The sequence below is a fragment of the Ambystoma mexicanum genome, chromosome 6p, assembly GCF_040938575.1.
Source record: "Ambystoma mexicanum isolate Mex_15411 chromosome 6p, UKY_AmexF1_1, whole genome shotgun sequence".
Lineage (NCBI taxonomy): Eukaryota > Metazoa > Chordata > Amphibia > Caudata > Ambystomatidae > Ambystoma > Ambystoma mexicanum.
This window is the reverse complement of record NC_090935.1, coordinates 1,304,219,139-1,304,245,138: the sequence shown is the minus strand read 5'-3', so window position 1 is coordinate 1,304,245,138 and position 26,000 is coordinate 1,304,219,139. Positions and strand designations below refer to the sequence as shown.

Sequence of the window (26,000 nt, the reverse complement as noted above, 5' to 3'; positions counted from 1 at the left end):
TTGACTTACCCGTTCAACGACGTCTTGCACACTCAGGCATGCAAGTAGACACATGCTGCACTTATCTGATGGCCATTGGACCTTACAAGAACTCTCAGGAGGAGGTATTCTCGTCCTCGAATCCGTCGGTTAAGAGGCAGCTAGGGGGCCTAACTAGACTATATCCACCTATCAAGAAACCACACACGGTGTGGGACCTCAGTGTGGTCCTGGGCACCCTGGCCCATAAACCATTTGAGCCGATGGCGTCTGCGGACATCAGGCTAGTAACCATTAAGACAGCCCTCCTAGTGGTCCTTACCTCGGCACGCCGAATCAGTGAGATCCAGGTGCTAGTGGCTTCAGAGCCCATATACATTTCATAAGGACAAGGTGGTGTTCAGAACACACCCTGTATTCTTACCTAAGGTCGTCTCCTCTTTCCATTTAAATGAAGGGATAATGTTACCAACTTTCTTAGCGGACCCTAAGGATGACACTCAGAGGGTACTGCACTGTCTAGATGTCAGACACACTCTAATATTCTACCTGGACAGAACCAAGAGCTTCTTCAAATCAGACGTTCTCTTAGTCACCTTTGGGGGGGTCAAAACCAGGCTGTCAGGCCTCCAAGGCTTCCATAGCAAGGTGGATGGTTATGGCCATCAAGGAGGCGTATGCGGGGGGGGCAGCACAATCCATTTCCATCAAACACGCATGCCCACGCCATCAGAGCTAAGGCCACAGTGGTAGCTTTCTAAAGGCCTGTTCAGTGGCACTTTATCAGCAAGGCGACCACATGGGCTACTCCCTCACCCTTCTGCAAGCACTACTGCCTGGATACAAGCACCAGGTCGGACACAGCATTTGGTCAGGCAGTGTTAAGGAAATTGTTTTCTGAAGAGGGGCAACTCTCCACCCTGGGGCTGGATTAAATTGTAATCACCCATACAGTATGGAGGAAAGGGGATGGGACGTAGGAGTAATTATAAGTTACTCACCGTAGTGACGAACATACTCGTAGTCCATTGTCACCTTTCCTCCATGCGTCCCATCGTCCCCCCCCCCCCTAACAGATCTGGTATCATTAGGCAATGTTAATATTGTCGACGTGTCAAAGGGGACTGAGGTGTGGCGCCGTTGGGCGGAGTCAGAGGAGTGCATGCTCCCAGGGCCGTGAGCATCTATATTTAAAGGAGAAGATGGTTTTTCTGGTGAAAAAGGTTCTGCAACCTGTCCCTAGTGAGTGACGCCCATACAGTATGGAGGAAAGGGGACTATGGACTAGGAGTACATTAGTCATTACACCGGGTAACTTATAATTTTCATTCAATTAAATAATTGAAAAAGCATTTGGGACTTTATTTAGTGAAAGCACCATGAACATTTCATGTGTAATAACCTATTAGCAGCAACTGTTCTATATGAGCACAGCGTGAGCATACCTTGAGCTAGAATTTTTGCTAGCTCTCTTTTTCTCTGAGGTTGTGACATCATGACATAATACAACATTCACATACACACAATTCATTGCTAGTAACTGCTGGCTTAAGCCCTTTTACCTTAAGTGTGATTGCACATGGTTCGCACAGATAGTTTAGCAACTTGAGGAACATCTTAGCAAACAAGTTCTTTTTGAACTGTTGATATGATAGTTCATTTATATAGCGCCTATACACAATGTGTTTCAAAGTGCTTCAAGGCAAGGAAGGGAACAAGGGAAAATGCGACATTCTTACAGGCCATGAACAATAAGGATGTGAAATTAATTATTGTACTCAGCCTGACGACATTTCAGATAGTGCAAGAGATAAGACATAGAAAAGGAAGGGAGGGGGAGAGTGGGAAGGAAATGGAAACAGACAGGCGACTACCGTACTAGGCCTGACAATATTTCTGGTAGAGCCGGAGAAAAACAAAAGGTGATGGAGAGGGGTGCAGAAAGGGAGGGGAGGAACAAAACAAGCGACTATCGTACTAGGCCTGACAAGGTTTCAGGTAGTGCTGGAAGGGGTGGGGGGGCAGACGAGGTTGCTATCATGCTAGGTCCAGGGACAATTCTGATAGAGTAAGTGCATAGAAGAAAGTAAGGGGAGGAGATAGGGAAAGGGAGAGAGAAGGGGAGGAGAGAACAGAGAGTAACCAGTCAAAATGAGTGGAGAAGCAAGAGGGGAGAGCCAATACAATTGCAGAAGTCAGTAGTAACACATAATGTTGCAAGCCAGGATACAAGATGAAGATGGGAACAACATGATTCAGGGCCACCATGAGTACAAGATGCAAAGGAAGTCCAGCATGAGAGTTGAGAAAGAGTGACGCACTGTGAATCAATGAAGTCCATAAAAGTAAAATCCAGCATTGGGCACAAGACGGTGATGGTGAAACCAGAATGTATCAAGACAGACTAGTGTGCGGGAAGAGGGGGGAGGGGGCACAAAGGAAAAACACGGGAGGACCTGAGAGGGTATTGATGGCTATTTCAACCACATCAGCTTGACTGGCTCCATTGAAACCTTCTAATGTATACGACAGCATGTATTGTTTCACGCTGAGAAAATAGAGTACCAGGACCCCAAAAAAGTCCCTCACCCGTCTGGGCAATTTGGCCAGAGGCCGCCTTATACTAACAGGAGACTTTAATATGGCGTGGGATCCCTCCTTGGACAGGAACAAGCCCACATGGGGAACCACAGGGTGGACCTTCCGGAGACCTCAAGAAGAAAATGCAGGACCTGGCTATGGTAGACACTTGGAGAGAGACCCAGGGGAACACGGTAGGATGCACATGCTACTCTTAAGCACACAAAAACCACTCCGGAATCGACTGCATATGGGTTTCTAACTCACTCCTTGGCAACACTACAGACATTACATAAGGGGTCATTGCGATTTCAGACCATGCCTCCATCACCCTTACTATAACCAGGCCACGCGGACCACCGGGCCTGTGGAGGTTGGACTACCCGACCGCACTGTTTAAAGATACTACCTTAGCGAAGTAAATAGACCAAGAGCTGGAGGAATTTGCAGCAAATAATAGCTGGGGGGACACATCGCCTCAGGTATGGTGGGACGCCCTCAAAGTCACGATAAGGGCTAAGATTATCGCGATCAAGGCGAGAAGAGAAAGCGAGCTGAGACTGGAGGAAGAACACCTAGGAAATAGACTCAAAGAGGCAATGGCACAGATGGCCTCGAAACATACGAGGGCCATCGAAAGAGAGGTTTGTACAGTTAGAGGCCAACTAAATCTCATTCAGACGAGGGCAGCGGAACAGAACCTATTAGGCCTACGCCAAAAGTACTATGTCAAGGCGAATAGATCCGACCGGCTACTAGCTAGAATGCTGAGAAAGCAAGAGAGGGACACAACTATTCTGAGAATTAAAGTGGAGGGGGGGCCAGACATACACCAGCAATCATGAGATTGAAAGGGAGTTCTGTCAATTTTACTCCACCCTATATTCCTCAAACAATCCTGACTCTATGGCGCAAGAGGCTTACCTAGATAGAGTAGAGCTCATGGCCATGTCGAAGGGGGAGAAGGAAGCATTTGGAAGAGGAAATAACAACGGACGAGGTCAGAAAGGCAATTGCCACCCTAGCAATGAATAAATCCCCTGGTCCCAACGGATATATGGCAGAGTTCTACAAGCTACACAAATAATTTCTAATTCCCCATCTTACTAAGTTATTCAACCACATTGGATCTACCAGAGTCTTACCTAAGTCAATGGAGGTGGCAAAAGTCATTCTTATTCACAAGAAGGGCAAGAACACAGAGGTATGCGCGTCATATTGCCCGATAGCATTAACGTAGACAAAATACATACCAAGATCCTGGAATTCAGGCTAGACTCCCTCATGCCTACAATAGTACAACCTGATCAAGCGGGCTTAATTAGAGGCCAGCAGACAGCGGATAATGTAAGGAGAATAGCCCATTTAACAGAGAAGGCGCAGTTGAAGGGGATCCCTGCCCTCCTACTAGCAATCGATGCCGGAAAGGCTTTTGATCGGGTGGAGTGGGGCTTCCTGTTCGCCACAATGACTAGGATGGGCTTTGGACCCAAATACATAGACTGGATTGTGGCCAACTATTAATCCCCGACTCTCTGGTTAGCAATCAACGGCTGAATTTCTGACCCGGTTACGGCAGAGCGGGGAACTGAACAGGGCTGTCAACTCTTTCCGCTGCTGTATGCTCTGCACTTAGAACCATTTTTGGTGGCGATAAGAGCGGCAGAGACCATAAAAGGACGATATGCTTCTAACATTGATGCACCCTGAGGCATCCCTACGGTCTGGTCTGCAAGCAACTCGACTGATTTGGGCGAGTGGCCGAGTTGAAAAGGAACACCAACAAATCGGAGATACTCCGCCTTAATTTGGCGACTTCAACTGAGCGTTATATTAAAAGCACCTACGCGTTCAGATGAGCAAGCAAAGGTATCAAATATTTGGGGGTATATCTCACCAAAACCATAGGGGAGTTGTAACAGGGCGAATTACCTACCTCTACTGGAGAAAATTAAATTGAAGCTGGTAGACTGGGGGCCGCTATCCATCTCGTGGGTGGGGCGCATCAATGTGTTAAAGATGGTGATTTTACCACAGCTGCTATATCACTTTGCTGCCCTACCAGTAGATATCCTGCGTACCTTTTTCAGTGTCCTTCACAAAGTCACAAACTGCTTTATCTGGAACCGAAAACATCCCAGAAAGCCACATCTCTCATGAGAATGGCAACCTCCAGCGGAGGAATGGGGGAGCCGGATTTCAGGGTTTACTACATTACAGCACAAATTAGAATCCTCCGAGACTGGCAAAAGGATGACCGGGGAAACCATGGCGGCCAATCGATAAGGCGGTGGTAGCAGGGCAGTTCGAGGGAATGTTATGGAAACCGAGGGCGGACAGAACCCCCACCCGCAAATGTATGCTAGCAAAATCACATCGACCATAGGAGAGACATGGGACACTGCAGTTAAATGGGCTCACATTACTACTGTCCCCTCCACGCCCCTATTTGAAAACCCACAGTTCACTCCGGGCTGCAAAACCTCGGTCTTCGATGCCTGGTATCAAGGGGGTTGCCGGATTGTACGAGACCTGTAGGAGGACGGCAAGGTTAAAGATTTTGAACAGTGGAAGTCAGACTTTGGGTTGGATAAGAGGCACAGGTATGGATATATACAGCTGAGGCATTGGCTATCCCATCCGGAGTTGAAGCAGGCTGGCTCGTGACCTTTAACCCCATTCAAAAAATATCTAGACACATATGCAGGGGACTGATGGCCTCAATATATGAACACATAAAGGAGGGGGAAAATCCACTGAGCAGAACCTACATGAGGAAGTGGGAGGCAGACACGGGCACCGAAATAGGAGACCGAGAGTGGCAATATCTGTGGGCGCAGGTGCCAAAACTAACAAGGTCTCTCCAGATTCGTGAGATCTGGCTAATGTTGATGTTTCAGTGGCACTTAACCCCAGTCAGACTAAGATGTTTCCACACTCCACTCAACTCTGCTGGAGGGACTGCAGCAGATTGGCACATGGGCCCATATATGGTGGGAATACCCAAAACTGGACACATACTGGGGGAATATACACCGGGCTGTTGCACAGATCCTGGGAAGCGTGGGGGGGAAAGAACAGGGGGCTAGATATGATATGCCTGAATGGGGCCCTGGTTGACATCCCCACAAAACCACGCCATAAAGTATACGTCGTCATGATGTCGGCAGCAATGGTGCTGGCTCGCAAGTGGAAGTCGAAAGATCCTCCCCAGGAACACGAGTGGGTTGCCAAAATATGGTCATTGGTTGCCATGGAATGGCTCACATATTCAATACAAGGAGATCACATGAAGTTTGCAACCGACTGGTCTGCCCTTCTAGCATATCTAAAGGAGGGAGCGCGCAGAGCATGGTGCCCTAAATCTGTTACTGCTTGGAATCATAGACCCTCAAGAGGACTCCGACCCATGAAGGTGGGGAAAGCTCGGACACTAAGCGTCGTCTCTAGGCAAGGGGACAGGGATACAGGACTTTACGCCGCCACAACGTGAACCCCTGAGAGAGGGGAAAACTCTACAGTTCGCTCCTGGACTAAGGGGGGTGGGGTGGAGGGATGGAGGGAAGGGGGGTGGAGGGGACGATGTTCTAATTGTTGTTTGTTGAATGTAAAATGCTAATAAAAACAAGTTGGAAAAAAAACTCCCTGTCTTTGTCTCCACACACTCCGGAGCACCCTGTGTGTAAATCATGCTTGTTACATTTGGCAGTTTTAACATTTTATCTTTCTGGGCACATGCAAATCTAATATTTATCAATTCTAAACAAAAAGTAACACTAAAGTGACATATCCCATCCATAATTGACTACACTGGATACATATGAAAATGTAGCATCGCGCCCAGTTAGCCACACCCCGTCATCAATATGGCGGGCGCAATATGAACCCCTGATGATTGTAGGGACCTTTCCTGACCATCCCAAGACTCCATTCTCTTGTAGCCAGTCTGGGGTTTGTTGGGTAGATGTTATCTCCCACTCGCCCCTGAATACAAGAGGACAGTTCATTTGCATTAGGTCAGCCAAGGCTTTCCTCATTTTCCGGACTGGGACTAATCCGTTGGGCTCAGGTGCATTGTGGTACTTGGTCTTTTTTTTCTGGATGGTGCGCTGTCCCGGCAACCACCTGTACGATCGGAGAGAAAGAGACATGGCCGGGACAGTGGCGACCAGTTATCCGGGTGTCGAAAGAGGTACCATGATTCCATGCATAGGGGGAAGCCCGAGACATGGCTCCGTTCCAAATCCCTCAAATCACCTCTGGCTGTAGCATTACCCTGGTAGGCTGCCTACTCCAGGTTGACAGGGGGTCTTTGACCTCCCCATCCCCTTCAGAGTTCTATCAATGACCCTGTCACACACATATCTTTGCTGGTTCAGGCTTTGATTGCTAGTTCAATTTCATTCCTTTAACGTCTGCCGGACAAACCTCATTGGTACAATGGGAAAGATGTAAGTTTCAGAATCTTTAACCTTCAGAGCCGTTTAACTTATTCTTTTACCTTATTTTAGCTCCTGAGTTGGCCTTTAAGAAGGTAAACGTGGTGCCTTTTCTCAGCTGTTTCACATAGCGGAGAAGCAATCAAATGTCCAATTCAGTATAGTATCACAAGAAAGATGAGGTTTACCAGATCTATGTGTATCCAGCTTGGCTTTTATTGTCTGTTTATCCTGGTGGCCATTCTATTGAAGCAAGATTACATACAGCTAGTTTTCCACAGCCTTCTTGCAAGGCTTTCTCAGAAGCTCAGCAACCAAGGTATCTTTTGTGGGCAATCACCACCAATCAGACCAGTAGAAGCTAGGAAAAGGTACTTTTTTTCATTACGGATTGTTGGGTTAAAGGTCAATTCTTTATAAAAAGGCAGTTCTGTGGAGAGTTCTCCTCTCCGGTGTCTTCTCTGGACTTGGCTTCTGAGTGACTTTATGATCTTCTGAGGTTCACACACAGCAATGTTTGTTAAAACACTCATTCCATCCTCTAGCTTTGTCAGTCATGTGTAATGTCGAAGCTTTGAGCATGTGGTGGCGCTCGCCTCCTCTTTCCAATGCCTATGATTTCTTTCAAGGCTTTCAGTTAAGCTCGGTTTCCCCATACTCCTGGAATTCTCACCTGTCACAAGGCAAAAGTAATCGAAGTTCCAGCTGCCATTTAATATTTCAAGACATCCATTCCTATCATTGTGCAATGACCACTCGCCACATATTCCACTCTGTTGATTCATATTTATTATTTAAGTCCTTATTTCTGGCTCCAATGGTAATTTGCCACACTTTTTGTATCGCCCAGTCCATGACACTGATGTGAACTGGCGCAAGGCTTAAACTCCCCTCTAGGGATCATTTAACCCCATGGCCCTTTATAAATGTTATCTAAGTTTCAGTTTTTGAAAGCACTGCTTGTCGTCATTGACTGCCTCAGAACACTTTGACTTATTGAGGTGTATCACTTCTTGCTGGTATGAATCGACTATTTTAGAAAATATAACCACAATATTGAAATCCGTATTAACGACAATAATAATGCCATTAGTTATTCCGAAGAGGTTGCTGAGGTTCGTCTTGGACCGGTAAAACAGAAAATCTTGACATGTTTATACTCCTTGGCCACTGATCCTGTGTCGCCGTTGGCCTTTTTCTGGCAGTCCTATCATCTTGATGTCCTTCAAGCAGAAAAAACCCATGTTGCTGATCAAAGGTCTCATCGAAAGAGCTCCTTGGCCACTGATCCTGTGTCGCCGTTGGCCTTTTTCTGGCAGTCCTATCATCTTGATGTCCTTCAAGCAGAAAAAACCCATGTTGCTGATCAAAGGTCTCATCGGAAGAGCTCTAAGAAACAAGCAGAGTCATGTTGCTATTCATAGTGTTGCCTGTTCTCCAAAAAGGCGCACAGGCTTGAGCCCTGTCTCAGACGTGAGGCATGTCAGACATGAAAAGTTTTAAAGTGATCACCTTGGTGCATTGTTTTAATTTTCTCTTAGCACAAGGATGGGTTAGTCACCAACATACTGTACAATACAAACTGTTCCCACACATTTCCATCCTGCCGTCTTACATTCCTGACAAAACTCTATTTTTTTTGTTTTTCCTGTTTTTATTGTGATTTAAAGCATCAATGAAACAGCACCACCCATTCTCCAACATCGGGTCTGGCATGGTTTCACATACTAATGAATATTCCCTGTCGTCAGGCTGGGATTCCTCGGTTTAAGAAAACTGTTTCACTTTCACTTAAAAACTGTATTTGTCCTCTAAACTAATCACTTTTCTCTGGGTCATACTGCCCCCATCCAATGACCGTCCTCTCCCTAAGCCCCTCCTCTGGCAGTCATCTTCAGATTTTTACCACACGCTTCAGTGTTGGGCAGTTCTTGATTTTGCTTGCTAAGCTATTTGTCATTTTTTTGTTTTTTGTCGGAAAAAGTAATTTTTGGTTTCGAAGAAGCCTGTGTGTTTTTCTCTTCATCTGCCGACAGCAGGGATCTGGTGATGGTGAAGTTCTGTGCCCCTCAGGGGCAAAGATTGTCGAATAAGGAGGGAAGGTCTCTCTTCAGGCTCTGCACCAAATGCGGGCTACGGAATGTGTTTGTGAAGGACAAGCTCCTACAAGACCTCTACTCCCTGCACCCTGACCACAAGGAGGTAGAGTGCGAGATATGCCTCAGTTTCTCCAAGAAAACAATGAAGGACAGGTGTAGTAGGCTGGTAGCATGGCTTAACACCAAGGCCTCTGACCCGTGCTCCGAGCCAGCCTGAGGAGTGGTCTACTAAGTCCTTTGAGGGTGCCTCATCCATGGGGGCCCAAGATAAGGCCAAGAGCCGCAAATCAGAGTCTACTGGGTTTGCTGCTGAAGCGGGTCCGAAAGTGGATAGGGCATGATCAACATCACCTTCCGCCTCCATTGCCAGCCAGCAATCAAGCGCCTCATCGAAGAGGAAGTCATCTACCCCGGCTAAACTACGTGAGAAATCCAAGAAGCCGCGGACAGAGGAGAAGGAGGCTGAACTGCCCAAACAGGCTCGAGCGACACTGACTAAGACATCATCGGCGACTCAGTCGACGAACGCTACTGCCACGACAGCTAAGGGCGCTGATCCTGCGAGGGTAGCCCCCACGCCTTAGAAGGTGTCCCTACCCCCAAAGCGCAACACTGCCGCAGTGACGTCAGAAAAATCTGCAGGCACGCCAGAAGGGGGGAAACCGTCTCAGGCCCTGGTTCAAGATCATCGGGAGGTCTCATCCACGGACGACCAGGAGTCCTTAGATACGGTCCAAGAGGACATAGAAGACGACATCACAGGGCCTAGTTTTCCTGTTCTGTCTTCTCAGCCGAGGAACATTTCCTTGGATATTCTGTCGACTCTGCACACCTTGGTGTCAAAGATCCAGATGATAATGCCTCCGGTACCTGTGGTCCCCAGGTCCCCGATCAGCCTCCAGCAAAGAAGAGGAAGTATCATCCAAAGCCCCCATTTCAAACTCTTCACCATGTCGGTTCCCTTCTCCCCCAGCAGACCGAGACACTGGTACAGGGATGCATACGACCGCGACAACGGATGATGATTAAGATATCGTTGCAACGCACAGTGAATCTCTGAATTTGGATGCTCCACATAGTGTACCAACTGGAGGAGGTGGGATCTTTCCACTCCATTAAGTCCAGAGCCTCCAAGCTATTCCAGCTGATGCCCGAGGAAACCAAGAAGGAGGGCTTCTTGTACCAGAGGCGCAAGGCCGAGAGGAAGACGATCATGGTGTTGCGCCTTCTGGACGATGTTTGGTAAGAGGGCCTGGCCCTCATGAAGAACCCTTGCAATGCCCCAGTCAAACTGGATAGGCTGGAGAAGAAATATATGGTGCCGGACTGCGCACTCAAGTGCCTGAGGTCGCAGCCATCGCCGGATTTGGTGGTATTGGTGGCCACAAGGAAACTGTCAGCCAACCCGTCCACGGCGTCTTTGGTCCCTCCGGACAGCGAGGGGAAAAGGATGGACGCCATGGGAAGGAATGTATTTTACACCACAGCGTCCACTATCAAGGCGGCCAACGCACTGGCGATCCTGGCCAGGTACAATCTGGGACCAATTCTGGAGTTCCTCCCCGATGATAAAGAAGATGGAGGCAACCGCTCTCTTCCAGGAAGGGGAAGTGGTATCTGAACACGCCATCACAGAGTGGCATTGAATGTTGCTGACACGGGGTTCCAGCAAATGGGGAACAGTGTCTGCCTGAGTCGCCAAGGTTGGATGAAAGCCACCAATTTCCATCAAGAAGTCCACGCGAAGGTGATGGACATGCCCTTTAACGGCGAGAATCTGTTTGGGAAGGTCGTCGACGAATCCCTGCAGGCCATCAAAATGGATACAGAGACGGCTCGTTCCATGGGAACTCTCCAGCAGCAGTGCTGTTCTTTTCACTCCTGCAGGGCAAAGTCGAGCAGGTCTTCAAAAGGTTTCTCCACATCGTATCGTCAGCTTTCCTGATCCACAGATCAGGAAGCCTACAGAGGCCATTCCCAGGCCAATGCTAGCGGAGGACAGCGCCGGTGTCGAAGCAAGTCTGAACCGACCGGTATGTCAGGCCCCCACTAGTGCACCCCGGTGGGAGGCCGGCTGGCGAGGTTAGTCAGTGAGTGGAGAAAGATCACCACTGAGAGATGAGTGCTGGACTCTCTTGCCCAAGGATACACCCTGGAGTTTAAACACAGGTGTCTGTGGACCCTCCAGTTACCCATCAGGAGCAGCACATCCCTCAGCTCCTGGAAGAGTTATGGGCAATGCTGCGAGAAGGGGCGATAGAGATACTTCCCCAACGGTTCTGGGACTCGAGTCTATTCAAGATACTTTTTAGTCAGAAAGAAGTCTAGGGGCTGGCGGCCCATCACAAAATCTGAACAAATACCTAAATTCAGGATGGTCATGTTGCAACACCTGCTCGGCCAACTGGAAAGAGACTTCTTGACCCCATTCACAAGAAACATTGAAGGTTTCAATGTTTTGTGGTGCTGGGACTGCACTACCAGTTCAAGGCCCTACCTTTTCGGTTTGAAGTCGGCCCCAGAGTGCTCACAAAATGCCTGGCACCAGTGGCAGCAAATTTACGTCTACAGGGCATATACGTATACCCATACCTGGACGTCTGGCTGATTCACGCCTGCTCGTGGGAGCTGGCCGACGCACACATGGAGGTGACTGTCCGTCTACTAACAGATCTGGGATTCTCCGTCAACTATCCAAAGTCCTGCTGAAAGCCATCACAGAACATGATGTTACTAGGCGCCAGACTCAGCAGGCATTCTTGGAAAGGTGCAAAGGCTGTTATCGAAGAAGACGGCCATGGTGCAGGCCATCAAGTCGTTACTGGACATGATGTCGTCCTGCATCTCCCGCGTCCGGCTCTGCACCGCTTCAGGAATTCCTGGATGCCCACTGGATACAGGTGTCCAGAAGCTTTACAGATAATATCTCTCAACGAGTTCTGTCCGGCAATAGTGTGGTGGGGTGTCCGCTCCAACATCGCCAAGGCACGAGATTTCAAAGCCTGCTATACCAGGAGACAGCCACCACGGATGCCTCCCTAGAGGGATGGGGAGCGCACACCGGACGTCTGCACGCCAGAGGCCAGAAGAGTATCTTTATATCAACATCCTGTATCTATGGGCAGTGTTCTGGGCCCTCAAGTCGTTCCTACCGTCTCTGAAAGGGAGGGTGGTGAGGATCTTTACCAACAACACCACCTCCATGTCCTACATCAGGAAGCACGGGGGCACTCAATTCCCGGCGCTCTCCAAAGAAGTGCAGGACTTGTGGCGCTGGGCCATCGGACAGGGGATGTTCCTCGTCCCACTCCACCTGGCGTGAGTCAGGAACAACATTTCAGACTCCCTCAGCAGGGAGCTGCACTCCTCCCACGAGAGGGAACTTCGTCAGGATCAGGTGGACCTCCAGTTCGTCAAGTGGTGCAGGCTCCAGATATATCTGCTTGCGATGGCGGCATATTCCAAGTGCCAGAAGTTTACCAACAGGTTCCACCAGCCGAGGAGCCTGGCGGACACGTTCTCTTTCACGTGGAAGGGGCTGTTCTTGTACATGTTCCCTCTCCTGCTACGTGTCATCAACACACTCTCGGTGCCCATGCAAGATGATATTCATCGCCCCAGCATGGCCGAGGCAGATCTGGAATCGAGACCTTCTCAGCCTGTCGGTGTCGCCTCCAGTCAAGCTGCCAGTGGTTCTGGATCTTCTCGCCAGAGAAGGGGGGGGTGCAATCCTTCATCACGACCCAGGATCGCTGAACCTGAGCGCTTGGTACCTGCAGCCCTAGAGATTGGAGGATATGAGTTGCCTGCCGACTGCAGGGAGGTTCTCGCCAAGGACAGGGCGTCGTCGACTTTGAAGCGCTACGTGGTGCCTGTCTCAGAAGATTACCCCTCTGCGTGTCACGGGCCGCAGATCGTTCCATTCTTGCCATCCTTGGCCAAGGCCGAACTGGCGCACACCTCTGTCAAGGTACAACCGGCGGCTATCTCCCGCTGCACCATGTCTCCAGGAATATCTTTACTTTGATCCCACTGACTCAACAAGGAGTTTCTCAAAGGACTTTTTCAATCGTTCCCACTTGTGAAGGCTCATGCCCCGGCGTGGGAACTCAACGTGGTTCTGACGAGGCTCATGGGGGGAACCCCTTTCGAGACTATGCATCAGGCCCCACTCAAGTTCCTCTCGTGGAAAACAGCTTTCCTTGTGGCCATCACCTCTACCAGGTGGATAGGTTAGATCCAGGCCCTATCCTGCAAGCAACCATTCCTGACTTTCCACAAATCAAAGGTGGTGCTGCCTACGCACCCCTCTTTCATGCCGAAGGTTCTGTCGGAATTCCACCTCGAGTCTTTGATGTTGCCTGTTTTTTTCCCTCAAACCTTTGTCACCGGCTGAAAGGGCCTCGCACTCGCTGGACGTTGCTCATCCCCTGAAGTTTTACGTGACGCGCACAAATAGTTTTCGGAAGACTTCCCATGAACTTTGGTCCTGTGGACCATGGGAAGGCCTTGTCCAAGGCTTGCATTTCAAGTTGGCTCTCCAGCTGCATTGCGCACCGTCATTGGTTGGCGAACTGAACGCTGCCTGGCCATCCAAGAGCTCACTCCACTAGAGCAGTCGAAGCGCCGACAGCATTCCTGTCTGGTATACTCCGGCTTGACATCTGCAGGGCTGCTATGTGGAGAGCCATGCACACCTTCACAAAGTTCTACTGCATCGACAGGAGACCAGTGTGAAGTCCAGAGTCGGTCAAGCAGTGCTATGCAACCTATTTGCTTGAGGTGAGTTTGTTCCAGAGGTAAGAGTTAATTACTTGGGTTAACTGCTTCTGTTGAGCTTTGCCACCTCCCGTAGTTGTGTAATGGTGTACTGCTTTGTATTCGGTATTCATGAGCATGTGAATCCATGCCAGACCCCATGCTGGAGAATAATAGTTACAGGTAAGTAACTTAAACCTTACCCTAACAGAAGACAACACCACACCCACCCCCAAAACACACCTTCAGAGAGAATCACAACCAAGGAGAAGCAGAAAAAAAGGCAGAATACTTCCAGACTTAACCGGCAGATTGAGGATCAGGCCCCACAGATGTGCCGCTGCTGATTGACGGAGGTTTAAGTTACTTACCTGTAACTGTTGTTCTCCAGCATGGGTTTGGCATGTATTAACATGCAAACCCTACATCCGACCCCTCTGCTATCTTCCTGGTCATACTACCATTTTACGTGCTTACCAATTCTGAAGATGGCTTCCATGGGAGGTGCTTTGGGAGAGGGCTGTCATTGGATGGGGGTAGTATGACCCAGAGGACAGTTATTGGTTTAGAGGAGAAATGCAGTTTTTAAGTGAAAGTGAAACTGTTTTTTCTTTTACTGAGGATTTACCAGCCTGACGACAGGGAATATTCATGAGCATGTGAATCGATGCCATACCCATGCTGGAGAACAATAGTTAGGGGTAAGTAACTTAAACCTTACCCTAACAGATGACACCACCACCCCCAAACCACCCCCACCCCCAAACCACACCCTCAGAGAGAATTAAAACCAAGGAGAAGCATAAATACTACTTCTGGACGTATCCTGCAGATTGATGATCAGGCCCCAAAGATATGCCGCTGCTGATTGACAGCAGATATGTAACATACAGACCCCAAATGTCTTTTGGCGTTGGGGCCCGGTGTACTATAGTTCCATAGTCCATCTCAGCTTCATAACAATAAAACATATCTGACTTCAACTGTTCATATGCAGGAGAACGGCCCCTATCCCACACCATTTCCACTCCCTGCTTTGCCAATAGTAGCAACAAACCCAGCAACGTTCTAACATGTTTAGGTAGCTTGAGCATGTATCCCAGCAGAGCCACCGTTGTGGATGGGGCTACCCGTTCACCGCAATGCCTTCAATTATTTCAAGCACACATGCCCAAAAAGACTGGATTCAGGGACATTCCCATGCCAAATTCAAAGAAGTCTCCGGGAAGACATTACATCTCTGGCACGAATCTGGAGCCTCGGGGAAGAATTTCTGAATATCTACTGGAATCTGATAATACTGGTGCAAAAATGTGCTGTATCAACTTGAAGTTGCTGTCGATGGCCACTCTACGCGTCTCCATATAACAATATCTCCATACGTCATCCGAAAGGGGGGGCACCTAGGGGGAATCCTCCCACTTAGCAGCATGGATAGCATTTTGGACATCATCCCCCATCTGATAATCCAGTGAAGAACAGGTGCAATATGGGGGTCCTGAGTAAAGTCTGCAAACCCTCCTTCCAGTCCAACACTTAACCTAAAACACACAAAAATGTCTAACGTCGAAACTTCCCCCTTAGCCTTAAATTCGTCCAACGCGAGGAAGTGCCCATTGGGGAAGAGGTTGTGCCAACAAGTGAGACCCAACCGCTCCATACATTGAACATAAACCTTCTTTCCCGTGAGTGGAATCCCTGGAATATTTTTAAGTGGAAGAAGCGGGGAGTATAGTAACACATTGTGCACTATGCCCTTTTTCCAGGCGCTACAGGTAAGCTCAACCATATTATGTTGCCAGATTATCTGCTGTGGTGAGGTAAGAATTACAATGCTCTCTCAATTTGCCCTGTCTGGAACTAAATCATACTAATGCAGCAGAAAGGATGATTGTGCTGCCGTCCAGTATGCTTCAAATTCTGGGAGAGCAAGCCCACCCCTATCCAAGGGTACTACCAATTTTTCCCAACGTACACTAGCCTGCTTCCCCTGCCAGATAACATTTGTTATGACTGACTTCAATGATTTAAAAAAATAGTCAGGGGCCAGTATGGCACATTAAGGAATGTATAAAGACATCTGGGCATTACTACCATCTTGATTTACAGATACACGTCCAAGGTAGGTGGTAGATCGCTTTCCTCAGCTGGCTCCCTCGTATGGAACAGCCACCCCCTGCCTCTGCGCCTTGAGAAGGACTTTCTTAAACTCCGGAAGCTCCTCAAGACTTTCCTATTTACCTCCTCCTTCCCTTCTTCTCTTCTCTGTCAATCGCACAGTTGCTGTGATTGGTGTTCGGGGCCTTAATGCATTTTGCTGCCCCTGTTCTCCCACCCCAATCGGCCCAGCTCCAGTCTACCCTCAGCACTTGCCTTGGCACACCCTCTGCCCTGGAGATTTGCACTTACTCCTAACCTTGCCCCTGGTCATGTAGCACTCAACAACCCAAGCACTCCATCTGTGGGTCACACAGGAGCCGTGACTCCCCAGCACTTACGCCCTCTACCCTCTTCCTTGCTGCACTTGCACGTTCTGAATACTCGCAAGGCATAGTAGGTTTGTCCTTTATCCTTTTCCCTCCTCTGCTGTTATTTAATATTGTGTTTTGTAATGTATTTCACACCCTTGTTCCCTCCCCTCGCTCTGTGGGTGCTTTGAAACAGTATTTTACTTGCTGTATGAGTGCCTAACAAGCAAACAATAAAATAAGAGGGACAATGGCAAGCCCTTCCATCTACGAAGAAGTGCTTCAGTGTGCGCCAGCTTTTCCCCATAGTTTTGTGATAAAGCACTTCGGTCGACCTCGGTATCCTCGGAGTGCCAGTGGAAGTCGAACTCCTCCCTAAACCTCTCGGTACCGTCAGTTAGGGGGAACAGCACTGATTTAGAAGGGTTGACATTAAGCCCAGAGAAGCATCCAAGAAACAGAATATCCCTCCTAACAGGTGCTAGGTGCGCTGTGGGCCTCGAGATAAACGAGATTAAATCACCTGCATGAAGTGAAATAACCAGTTTAAGCGTATATAATTGCACACCTCTGTCTGTCTGGAGCAGACCAATTCAGCTAAGGGTTCCACAGCGAGTGCAAATAGCAGGGGGTTTCGGGGGACGGGGGGGAGCGGACATCCTTGCCACGTACCTCTTTCCATCAAAATGGGAGCACAGATCCTAACCTTCACCCAAAGGCCTGCCACCAGGCCTTCATATAGCGGGGAAACCTTTCTCATGAAATCCTCTCCCATCCCCACGCGCCTCCGAACGGTTAGAAGAAATGGCTACTCAATGGAGTGAAACGCCTTGTCTGCCTTGAGAAGGGCTGCAACCACTGAGGACTGCTGCTCCAGGACTGAAAGGAATCTGAATATTCTACGGAGCCCATATGATGTGGATTGCCTGGGTATAAACCCGGCCTGATTGGCCAGGACACATTTGGGCATCATCGGGGCAAGGCTGTTAGCCAGTGCCCCAGGTAAAATGTTGTTCTCCAAGTTTATCAAGGAAATCGGACTGTACAAAGCGCGGCTCTCCGATCACTTGCCTGGTTTCAAGAGAAGGGCTGGCACTACCTCTTGCATCAACTTGGGCACAGTGCCATCACGCAACGCCTGCTGGTACATGCAGAGCGTATTGTTGGACCAGTATATCCACATAGGCTTTATAAAAAATCGGCTGAGAGACCATCTGGGCCAGCAGCTTTCCCAGCGGGAAGTGCTTTAATAACCTTGTGGATCTCTTAGTCTGTTAGCGGCCTGCCCAACCATTCTCTTCCCTCCTGTCCCACCCAGTATAGTCATACCTGATCAGGTACTCCTCAATTGCAAACCTGTCCCACAACGAGCCTAGAGAATAAAAATCCACAAATGTCCCCATTATCTCCTCGTCCGTCTGCACAAGCTCACCAGACCAACTTTCAATCGCCGTTTTGTGCGACTTTGTCTACCTTCACTGTTCTTATGTTTCTTTGTGATGGATGATATGTCTTTAAACAGGATATTGGATTGAAAGGATGTTGCTACAGCAGAGTGTCAATCTGCTGTTCTGGTCACTGCATTAGCCGATTGCTCGCCAAAAATGATTTCCTACTTCACCGCTCATACTCATTTGGATGAGTCTCCCTTTGTGCTGTCCTCCACTTTGATGCCCCTCATCTGGATGTTCTGTTAAAGCTTGTGACTGTATATACAATCCCACTCTAATGAAGAACTTAGTGTCCTGTAACAGTGATTCTTCAGCATAGATATCTTCTGTGGTCACATGATGCACTTTATCGCTGAGGCAAGTCGTTTTCTGATATTTCCAAAAAGGAAGGAAATGTGGCAACGGGAGGGTGGACCTCAATGTAAACATTTCAGGCTTCTGAATTTGGAATATTATACAGGGGTGGTTAGAGTTCATGAAGTGTAGAAGCCATAGCACATTTTTAAATTGTTACAGAAGATCCAACTATGGGAACAGGAAATTCCTGCAAGATTTTGGTTGTGGAAAATTCATATGCTTGAGGATCACTGTTACAGATCAAAATCAAATTTCTGCATTTGGATGCACTGGTTGTTTTGCAATATTTCCACTGTATTTTTTAGTGCTTGGAAAATCTTTCTTTGGCACTAACCATATTCAATTGACAAATCTATTAAAAGGAGGAATGGACAAGACAATGTTAATTACATTACTTTTGTTTCTTTTTAGGGAGTGGGTCCGGCCTATTTTCTGCCCAGGAGACAATAGAAGATGCAGTGTTTGCTGGTGATGCCAATTCTAAAAAAAACAGTGAAAGGTGCCAGAAAAGGCAAAAAGTATTTGCTGAGCGAAGCTGCAGCTTTAGTGCTGAAAGCCGGGCTGGCATGCTACTGAAAAAAGGGAGTTTGGACCTGGCTTCCAATGAAGTAGCAATGATGATGGGGGCAGATGTGAAGATTCTCACAGCAGCTTTGTCCACTGCAAAGACTCCTCCCTTCCATATTACCAAAACCCCAAGCTTTGAGGCTATGGATGGACAGCAGAGCCCTGCACCTTATAACAGTAGGACTTTTGAAACTGACGGTATCTGTCAACCTGACCACAGTACACCACCCGTTTGGGAGGAACCTGAAGAGGTGCATGAGCCCCTTGTTACTGAAAACGACACAAGCCAAGTCAAAATGACCAAAGCCCAAGATGCACCTTTAGAAATCGAAGAGGCAATTCAGTCCAAAGATCTTGCAGAGAATCCCAAAGAGGAAGTGAATAAAAGGAACAGCTTTTATGGGGTGGCAAAACATGTGGAAAGGGAAGGTGTTGAAAAGGGCTTGGATCCATTATCACTACTTGCATCTGAGACTGTACAAAACAGCCCGCCCACCCCAGAAGAAACCACTGTGTCGCCTGTAGTAGCACGCAACCTGGCTGACGAAATCGAAACCTACATGAACTTGAAAAGCCCCCTAGGACACAAGTCCTGTAGCATGGAGTTGCACAAACAAGCGTATAAAGATGTGACTGGAGAAACCGAAACATCGGATGTGCAAACATCTGCTCAAGAAAGGCGATCTAGTTTGCCTTTAGACTCTGCCCCGGTCACTGTTAGGCAAAAGGAGAACCCAAAGGGCTATACGGTTGGCAGGTCAAAAACATTTGTCGGGCTCCCAAAGCAACATGTTCTCCTGCGTAACCAGGCAGAACGTTCTTCTTCCATGTCTGCACTCATTCGTTCTACGCAGCATGGTTCATTGGGCACAGTTGTTAAATCCTTGTCTGGTCTTAAGGTGGATCAATTTCTTTCAGGGCCTAAAATCGATGTTTTGAAATCTGGCATGAAGCAAGCCGCCAATGCAGCAAGCAAAATGTGGGGAGCTGTGTCATCGGCATACAATTACTCTGATGATGAGGTAATTACAAAAGGAAGTGTAAAGAAATGTATGTAGAAATTCAAAGGATCATGTTTACCATATGATGCCTTATTGTTTTAATTAGGTTGACAGGTGGCCCAAGAAGCAGAAGACCCTACACATTATATGCTCCTTGCAGTCTTGATAGTTACAGTCCATGGATACCTTTTTTTGATGCACATAATTTTGTATTTCATACTATAAATTCACAACAAAGCAGGGACTTTATAAATTCCCTCATGGTCCTAGCCATTGCTCACCCAGAAAACAAGAAAAACGTGGGGGTGCTTTCTACAATTCAGTGTAATGCTTACTGCTTTCAATGTACTGTTGCATATATAAACACATGAAAAGTGTGTCTCTGTGATTTAATGTTGATACAGCGCTCCTTCGATTAAAAATACAGTTTCCTCATTTTTTCTCTGAGGTAGCTCTACTAGTTGGTTTGAAAGTCGCCTTGTTTTACTTGGCAGTTTTGAAATACAATACATTGTGAACTGGATGTGTCAGCATTCCAAATAGTTTAGGTCATGGTTCTTGGGAGGTGGGAGACACAGGTTAACTAGAGCAGCAATTCTGTTGAAAATGTTTTTTAGTGTGCACTCCATTTTTTATCATACAAATTGACAGAACTTAACATACATGTTGTGCCCGAGCATATCCATTCTAATCACCAATGGCAGATTTAAGACACAAGGGACCTAGGAATAAATAACAAAAAGGGTTTTGGGAGTGAGGGTGGGGGAGGTGGTGGAGCAGAGGTGGGGCAGGTGAATAGGGTGTCGCTATGAGTGGGCAAAATTTGAGGAGGTATTGGGTGTGACAGTGGTGCATTTTAGGAATTAAAGGTTTGAATTGTTGTTTGCATTTCTCTTTTGATTCCTGTTAGAATCAAATGTCCATCCCTTTTGCCTTCAACCACGTTGTCTCGCAAATTATAAGTGGTCAAATGTGGTTAGCAGTGGACACTTCATAAAACCTAATGTAGTCTTCTTGGGGTCGGTGGAACATTTGTTAATTGCAATTTAGGCCACAAGTGACTTGCTGCCACTCTATATTGAACAACTTTCACAGACTATCTCAACAACACACCAACCCTGAGAGTTCAAGGGTTTTTATTAGAATATCCAAATGGGGTCCAACTAAGGGCCGTCTATCCCTCTCTCGTCTTCCTATGGGCTTCTTCCACTTGGGTCCAGATATCTTTAATCCCCAAGATGGTCAGTAAAGATCAGTAACCCCTTTCATCTAAAACCTTATTGGATAGAGAGGAGGGCTGTAAGGATGCAGCAGTAAGCCTTGGACACAATGCTATTAGATTTTGAATATAGACTTTTATTAAGTGGGTTGAAAAAATGCTTCTGTTCCCCTAGAGCTAAGTGGGGTTTCCCTACCTCAAAGAAAACTGAGATTGCCAGGAAGTCCGAAACTGAAAAGTCTGTCACTGTTGTGTCCCAAAACCTTACTTCTGTTCCTAACACAGTCTAATATAAATGTGAAGGGTTACTCTCTTCTCAAAAGAAAGTGTTTTTTGTGTTTTCAAACAACGGAAATGGCCCCAGCTTTGCTGGCTAAATAAGTTGTTAAAAAAATAATGTCCTTTCTCCTAGCTTCTTTCTTATATTACATCTCTGAAAAATTGGCAAGGAACTGTTTTCTGTGTTCACGGTCCTATTTGTTAATAGCCTGATTGCTGTGTTTCCAAGTGAAGGTTTCCAATGTTAGGATTTAGTTATTTCCCCTAGATGTCTTTGATGATGCAAGTCAGGAGGAACTGTTTATTGGTTGTACAGTTCCCGTATTCTACCAGCTTGGCATGTTCTGCTGCCAAGTTTAGGATTCCATGGGTTATGATCATGTTACTATCAAACTCCTATATGAGTGCAAGTCCCAGACTCTCAATGCTTTGTGTGACGTGTGTGGTTTCCTTTTTAAACCCATGGCTATCTTTGGTGTATCCCCTCCAACTCTTGGACCCTCCTGTCTCTAGACACTGGATTCACATGTGGGTGTGATTCCCAGATGCGCAATGTTGCATTGTTACTACTTGGTTCACTTCCCTCCAAGTCTGCAACTCTTTCTCACTTGCTTCAAGGTCCTAGACCTTTCCAAATGTGAAAATGCCTTGTTTATTTTAGGTTCCCAGACCCTCTCATCAGGTAGGTTATGGTCTCTGTTGGGCTCCAGACCCTCTCGGCTTTGAACATAGGTTTCACTGGTGGGTGCGAGTCCCAGACTCGCAATGTTGTGTTGCATTCACTTTGTTCACTCTCATACCAAGTTCGCAACCTTCTCTCATTTGTTTCAGGGTCTCAGACCCTTGTAGTTTTGGGTGCAGGTCCCGACTTGCTCAGGTGTTGGTTGTCTTTTGGCTCACTCTCCTGCCAACCATACAATTCTCTCTTATTTGATGCAGGGTTCCAGACCCTCTTTCTCCAGCACTTTAGCTCTCTCCTGCACTGCCCCAGACCTCCTACAGCTCCCGGGTACCCCGCATACCTGCTTGCCTCTTTTGTGGTGGTCTTCGCAGTCCCGAGCCACCTGTCTCCATCCAGAAGGCTCCGGAAGTGTTCAGGCTTCCAGCAGGGTCTGCAGCCTAGGAAAAAGCCCAAAAAGACACAAGACCATCAAGTCTTTCGGGCTGATTGCAGGCAAACCCTTTAAACAGAGGGATTTTCCCACTAATAGAGGTGGTTTTCATGCACCAGAGTTTCCCCAGGGCAACATCTCAGTCTAATATACAGCAGGCAAGTTGTTTACAAGCAGGGGTTCACAGAATCCAATTCCATCAGGATTCAAGAGACAATACATGCGTGTTAGAAGTCGTGGATGATACAAATCCCAAGGGGAGTGACCTTTGCTACGAAGCAATAACGCCTTTGTACACATTAGCTCCCATGTTACCCGGTAAGGGGTCGAATCACAACATACATCTATGCATGGGAGGAAATAACGTCCGATAAAGTTTTTTCCACCGTTATGCAGCGTTAATTTCCAAACCGTGTGGTGTACCCCCAAAGAACAAAAGAATGCTGGCAGAACTCCAACTGATTTTTCAGGAAGAAATCCAGACTCTTCTTGAGAAGGAAGCAACGGAACAAGTCATTCAATCACAGGTAAAGAAGGGTTTTTATTCTCTGTACTTCCATGTTCCAAAGAAAGACAACAAAAAAAAGACTACAAACAAATAATAAAATGACTTTGAATATCACGCTTCATGCCGGAGACCAGCCTCTGAAAACGGGATTGATAGTCAAACCCTTGGTGCTCTGCATTGTCTTGCTTTCAAGACAAATGCTTTGTCCCTGAACTATACTTGAGGCGGATGTAAAGCCACAAAAGTTCATAATAACATTACAAGAAGCCATTCCTCTACTGAAAGATGGCGATTATCTGAAAACTCTGGATATGAAAGATGCATACCTTAACATTTCAATGCCACCAGTTTATTTGTAACTGCCTCAGCACCTCGGGTATTCACGAAAGTACTAGCAGTGTTTGTGGCACACCTTCACAGGGAAGGCATTCCATTGTACCCTTATCTGGATGACTGGTTTATAACAGGAGAAACTCCAGAAGTATTCTTTATCAATACTCGGGCCACAGTCAATATATTGCAGAGACTAGGGTTTTCAATCAACGAGAAAAAGTCCAGTCCTGTCCCAGGCGAAGAAAAACAAATTTTGGGGACTATTAGCGACACAAGAGTAGCACTAGTATACCCGTCCAACGAGATGGTACAAAATCTACTAAGCTAGATCCCATGTTACATAGCCGGTCGGCAGATAAGTCAGAAGGGTCATGCCCCTGCTCGGCATGATGGCATCTTGCATCTTTATCGCGCCATATGCCGGACTAAATATGTGTCCAGTACAACAATGGTTACCAAGTCGGTGGTCTCCAGCAGAGGGAGAATGGGATAATCTAGTGGAGGTTTCACACATACACTGGTCTTGGCGCTAAAATGGACTAAAGAAAACATTTTAAAAGGAAAACCTTTTGTCAACCAGCCAATTCACCTAACCATTACAATGGATGCATCTCTAACGCTGCCTAAACTTCACAGCTCAAGGGGCATGGTCAGTTCCACTATAGAAACACCACATAAACATACTGGAACTTCTAGATGTCAGGATGGCACTACATGTTTTCCAGAGTCCGCTAAGGGGGGAAAAACATTCTCATTGCATCATCCATGTTTCACGTCACCAAACAGGGTGGAACACGCTTTCCAAAGTTGTTGTAACTTTGGGAAAAGAATATGGAGGTGGGGTCTTCAAAGGGCAATACACCTCTAGGTTCAGCATGTTCCAGGGCAACACAACTGCCAGGCAGACAGTTTAAGCAGAACACAAGCACATAAGAGTTGAACACAAACATACTCAAAAATATTTTGCTCAATGGGGTCAATCACCAATCGACCTTTTTGGAACTGCACAAAACGTAACATTCCCAAGTTATGCCTCCAGTTATCATCAGAGGGGAACCAAGGGAATGCACTATGGATCAATTGGTCAGGGATATTTGCTTCACCTCCCACTTTCCTCCATCCTCCCCGCCTATGCCCCCCAACAACCCTACTATGCCGGCTGGTTCACAAGATTCCCCAAGAACATTTTGACTATTATATCATTGCACCCATGTGGGCATGGTAAACATGGTACTCCCATCTTCTGAAAATGTCTGTATGCCCTATAATAAAGATGACACCCACTGAGAACCTATGTCACAGTGTCTGGGGCAGGTACTACATCCGCACCATTTTGCAGGACGTCTGCATTTCAGAGTGGCAACAGCATGCTTTTTCCACCTGAGGTCCCTCACAATTCCAAAATGGCGAACCTGTACATTAGCACTGGAGTGTTTAGTGTTCCTGCATGATAGCCCTTGTGATTGGCTGACCCCCTTACATCCCAGCCAAACTGGGAAGACGGCAGGCGAACGCCAGCCCCCATCCAAAGGCACACTCCTAAGGCCTGTTTGTGCCTGTCTGGGTCTTGCTGGGCATGGGCCCCATTCCTTGTTACTGCTGGCAAAGACATGGATTATGCTGGGCATTACATCCTAGCGCCCCTGGATCGTGGGATCCTTCCTGCCATCACGTGAGTGTTGGCTGTTGCTCAGTGGCCTGTTTCATCACCCCTGGACTCTACCCTCCTCCGTCGAGGCATTTCATTGCCCTAACTCTGTTGTCTTATGTTCCCTTATAGGGACGATCTACCTCTTAAATTGATTCCTTTGTTTTGGAGCATCTACCGCACTGCCAACACTTACTGCTGTGCTGTATTTAGGCATGCTTTCTTCATGCTTTGATTTTGACTATTAGTTTAAAAATCAAAATTAGGTGTGCTCCCAGCCTGCATTTGTCTAGTTCTGCTAGTGAAATTCCTACTTAATCCCTCACTCTTTTTGTCTCTTCCCCTTGTTCCCTTGTAGCCCCCCAACCTTCAGCTCCCACTGTTTCTTCCCACTCCTATTGTTTCCTTGTTCCCATTCCTATCGTGTTTCCTTGTTTGCTTGCGCCTTCCTGTTAACTCCCTCCCTTGGGCCTCAGCTGCTCAGCCTGGTTAAGTGTAGCACACTCTGTGCCCCCTCATTATGGCGCTCTCTATCTCTCCTATCTTCTCCAACTGTTTCTCCATCTCCTACCCTTCACTGCTCATCAAGTCGGGCAGGAAGAAACTTCAGGAGGACACACTTGGCTCCAACCCAGGCCTTCCTATCGCTGACATCTACGTCAGTGCTTCCGCCAAAAAGAGATTCCCCGACATCCTCTTCGTCATTCCTTCCCGGACCTATGGACTCTTCATATGGTTGCTCTGCTCGCTCCCTACTCCTCCTCAAAAATCAATGGTGGCACCCATTGGGAGGTTCTCCTTGCCTCCTCCTCGACCTCCAGGGTCATCATAAATGACTTGGTGCAAGGGCCTCAACCCAACCTTCTTCTTTTTGATAGGCTCCTCCCTCGCCTTATCAACTTTCCACTTTCCTCCTCACTGGCACCCTTGCCAACTGCACCTACGGCCTCCCTGGCCTCCTTGCCTGCTAGGCACACATTGGCCTCCTTGCCTCCACCTGGTCACACCGCTGCTCTTACTATGGCTCCTTTTTACGTCTTCTACTATCCAGGCTCACTTGCCCACACACTTGGCACCGATATCCTTGTCAGCCTCTCCCATGCTTGTGCCCTGGCCATCCACTGCCGGAGCATCTGGGGCTCCCTTGCCCTCTGAGGCCCACCCTTCACTGGTGCCCTTGCCATCTGTTACTGTCCCAACTC

At 47.6% G+C, this 26,000-nt stretch overlaps 1 protein-coding gene across 4 annotated transcripts in view; it reads left to right on the top strand.

Annotated features, from left to right (window-relative positions):
• The window catches only part of DENND4C (DENN domain containing 4C), a 2,555,958-nt gene that overhangs the window by 1,991,405 nt on the left and 538,553 nt on the right, over positions 1 to 26,000 (top strand). For all 4 annotated transcript variants that reach the window (XM_069625964.1, XM_069625963.1, XM_069625962.1 and 1 more), the window contains one exon: positions 18,543 to 19,720. In XM_069625964.1, the coding sequence (XP_069482065.1) occupies positions 18,543 to 19,720 (1,178 nt within the window). The remainder of the gene's footprint in view (positions 1 to 18,542; positions 19,721 to 26,000) is intronic.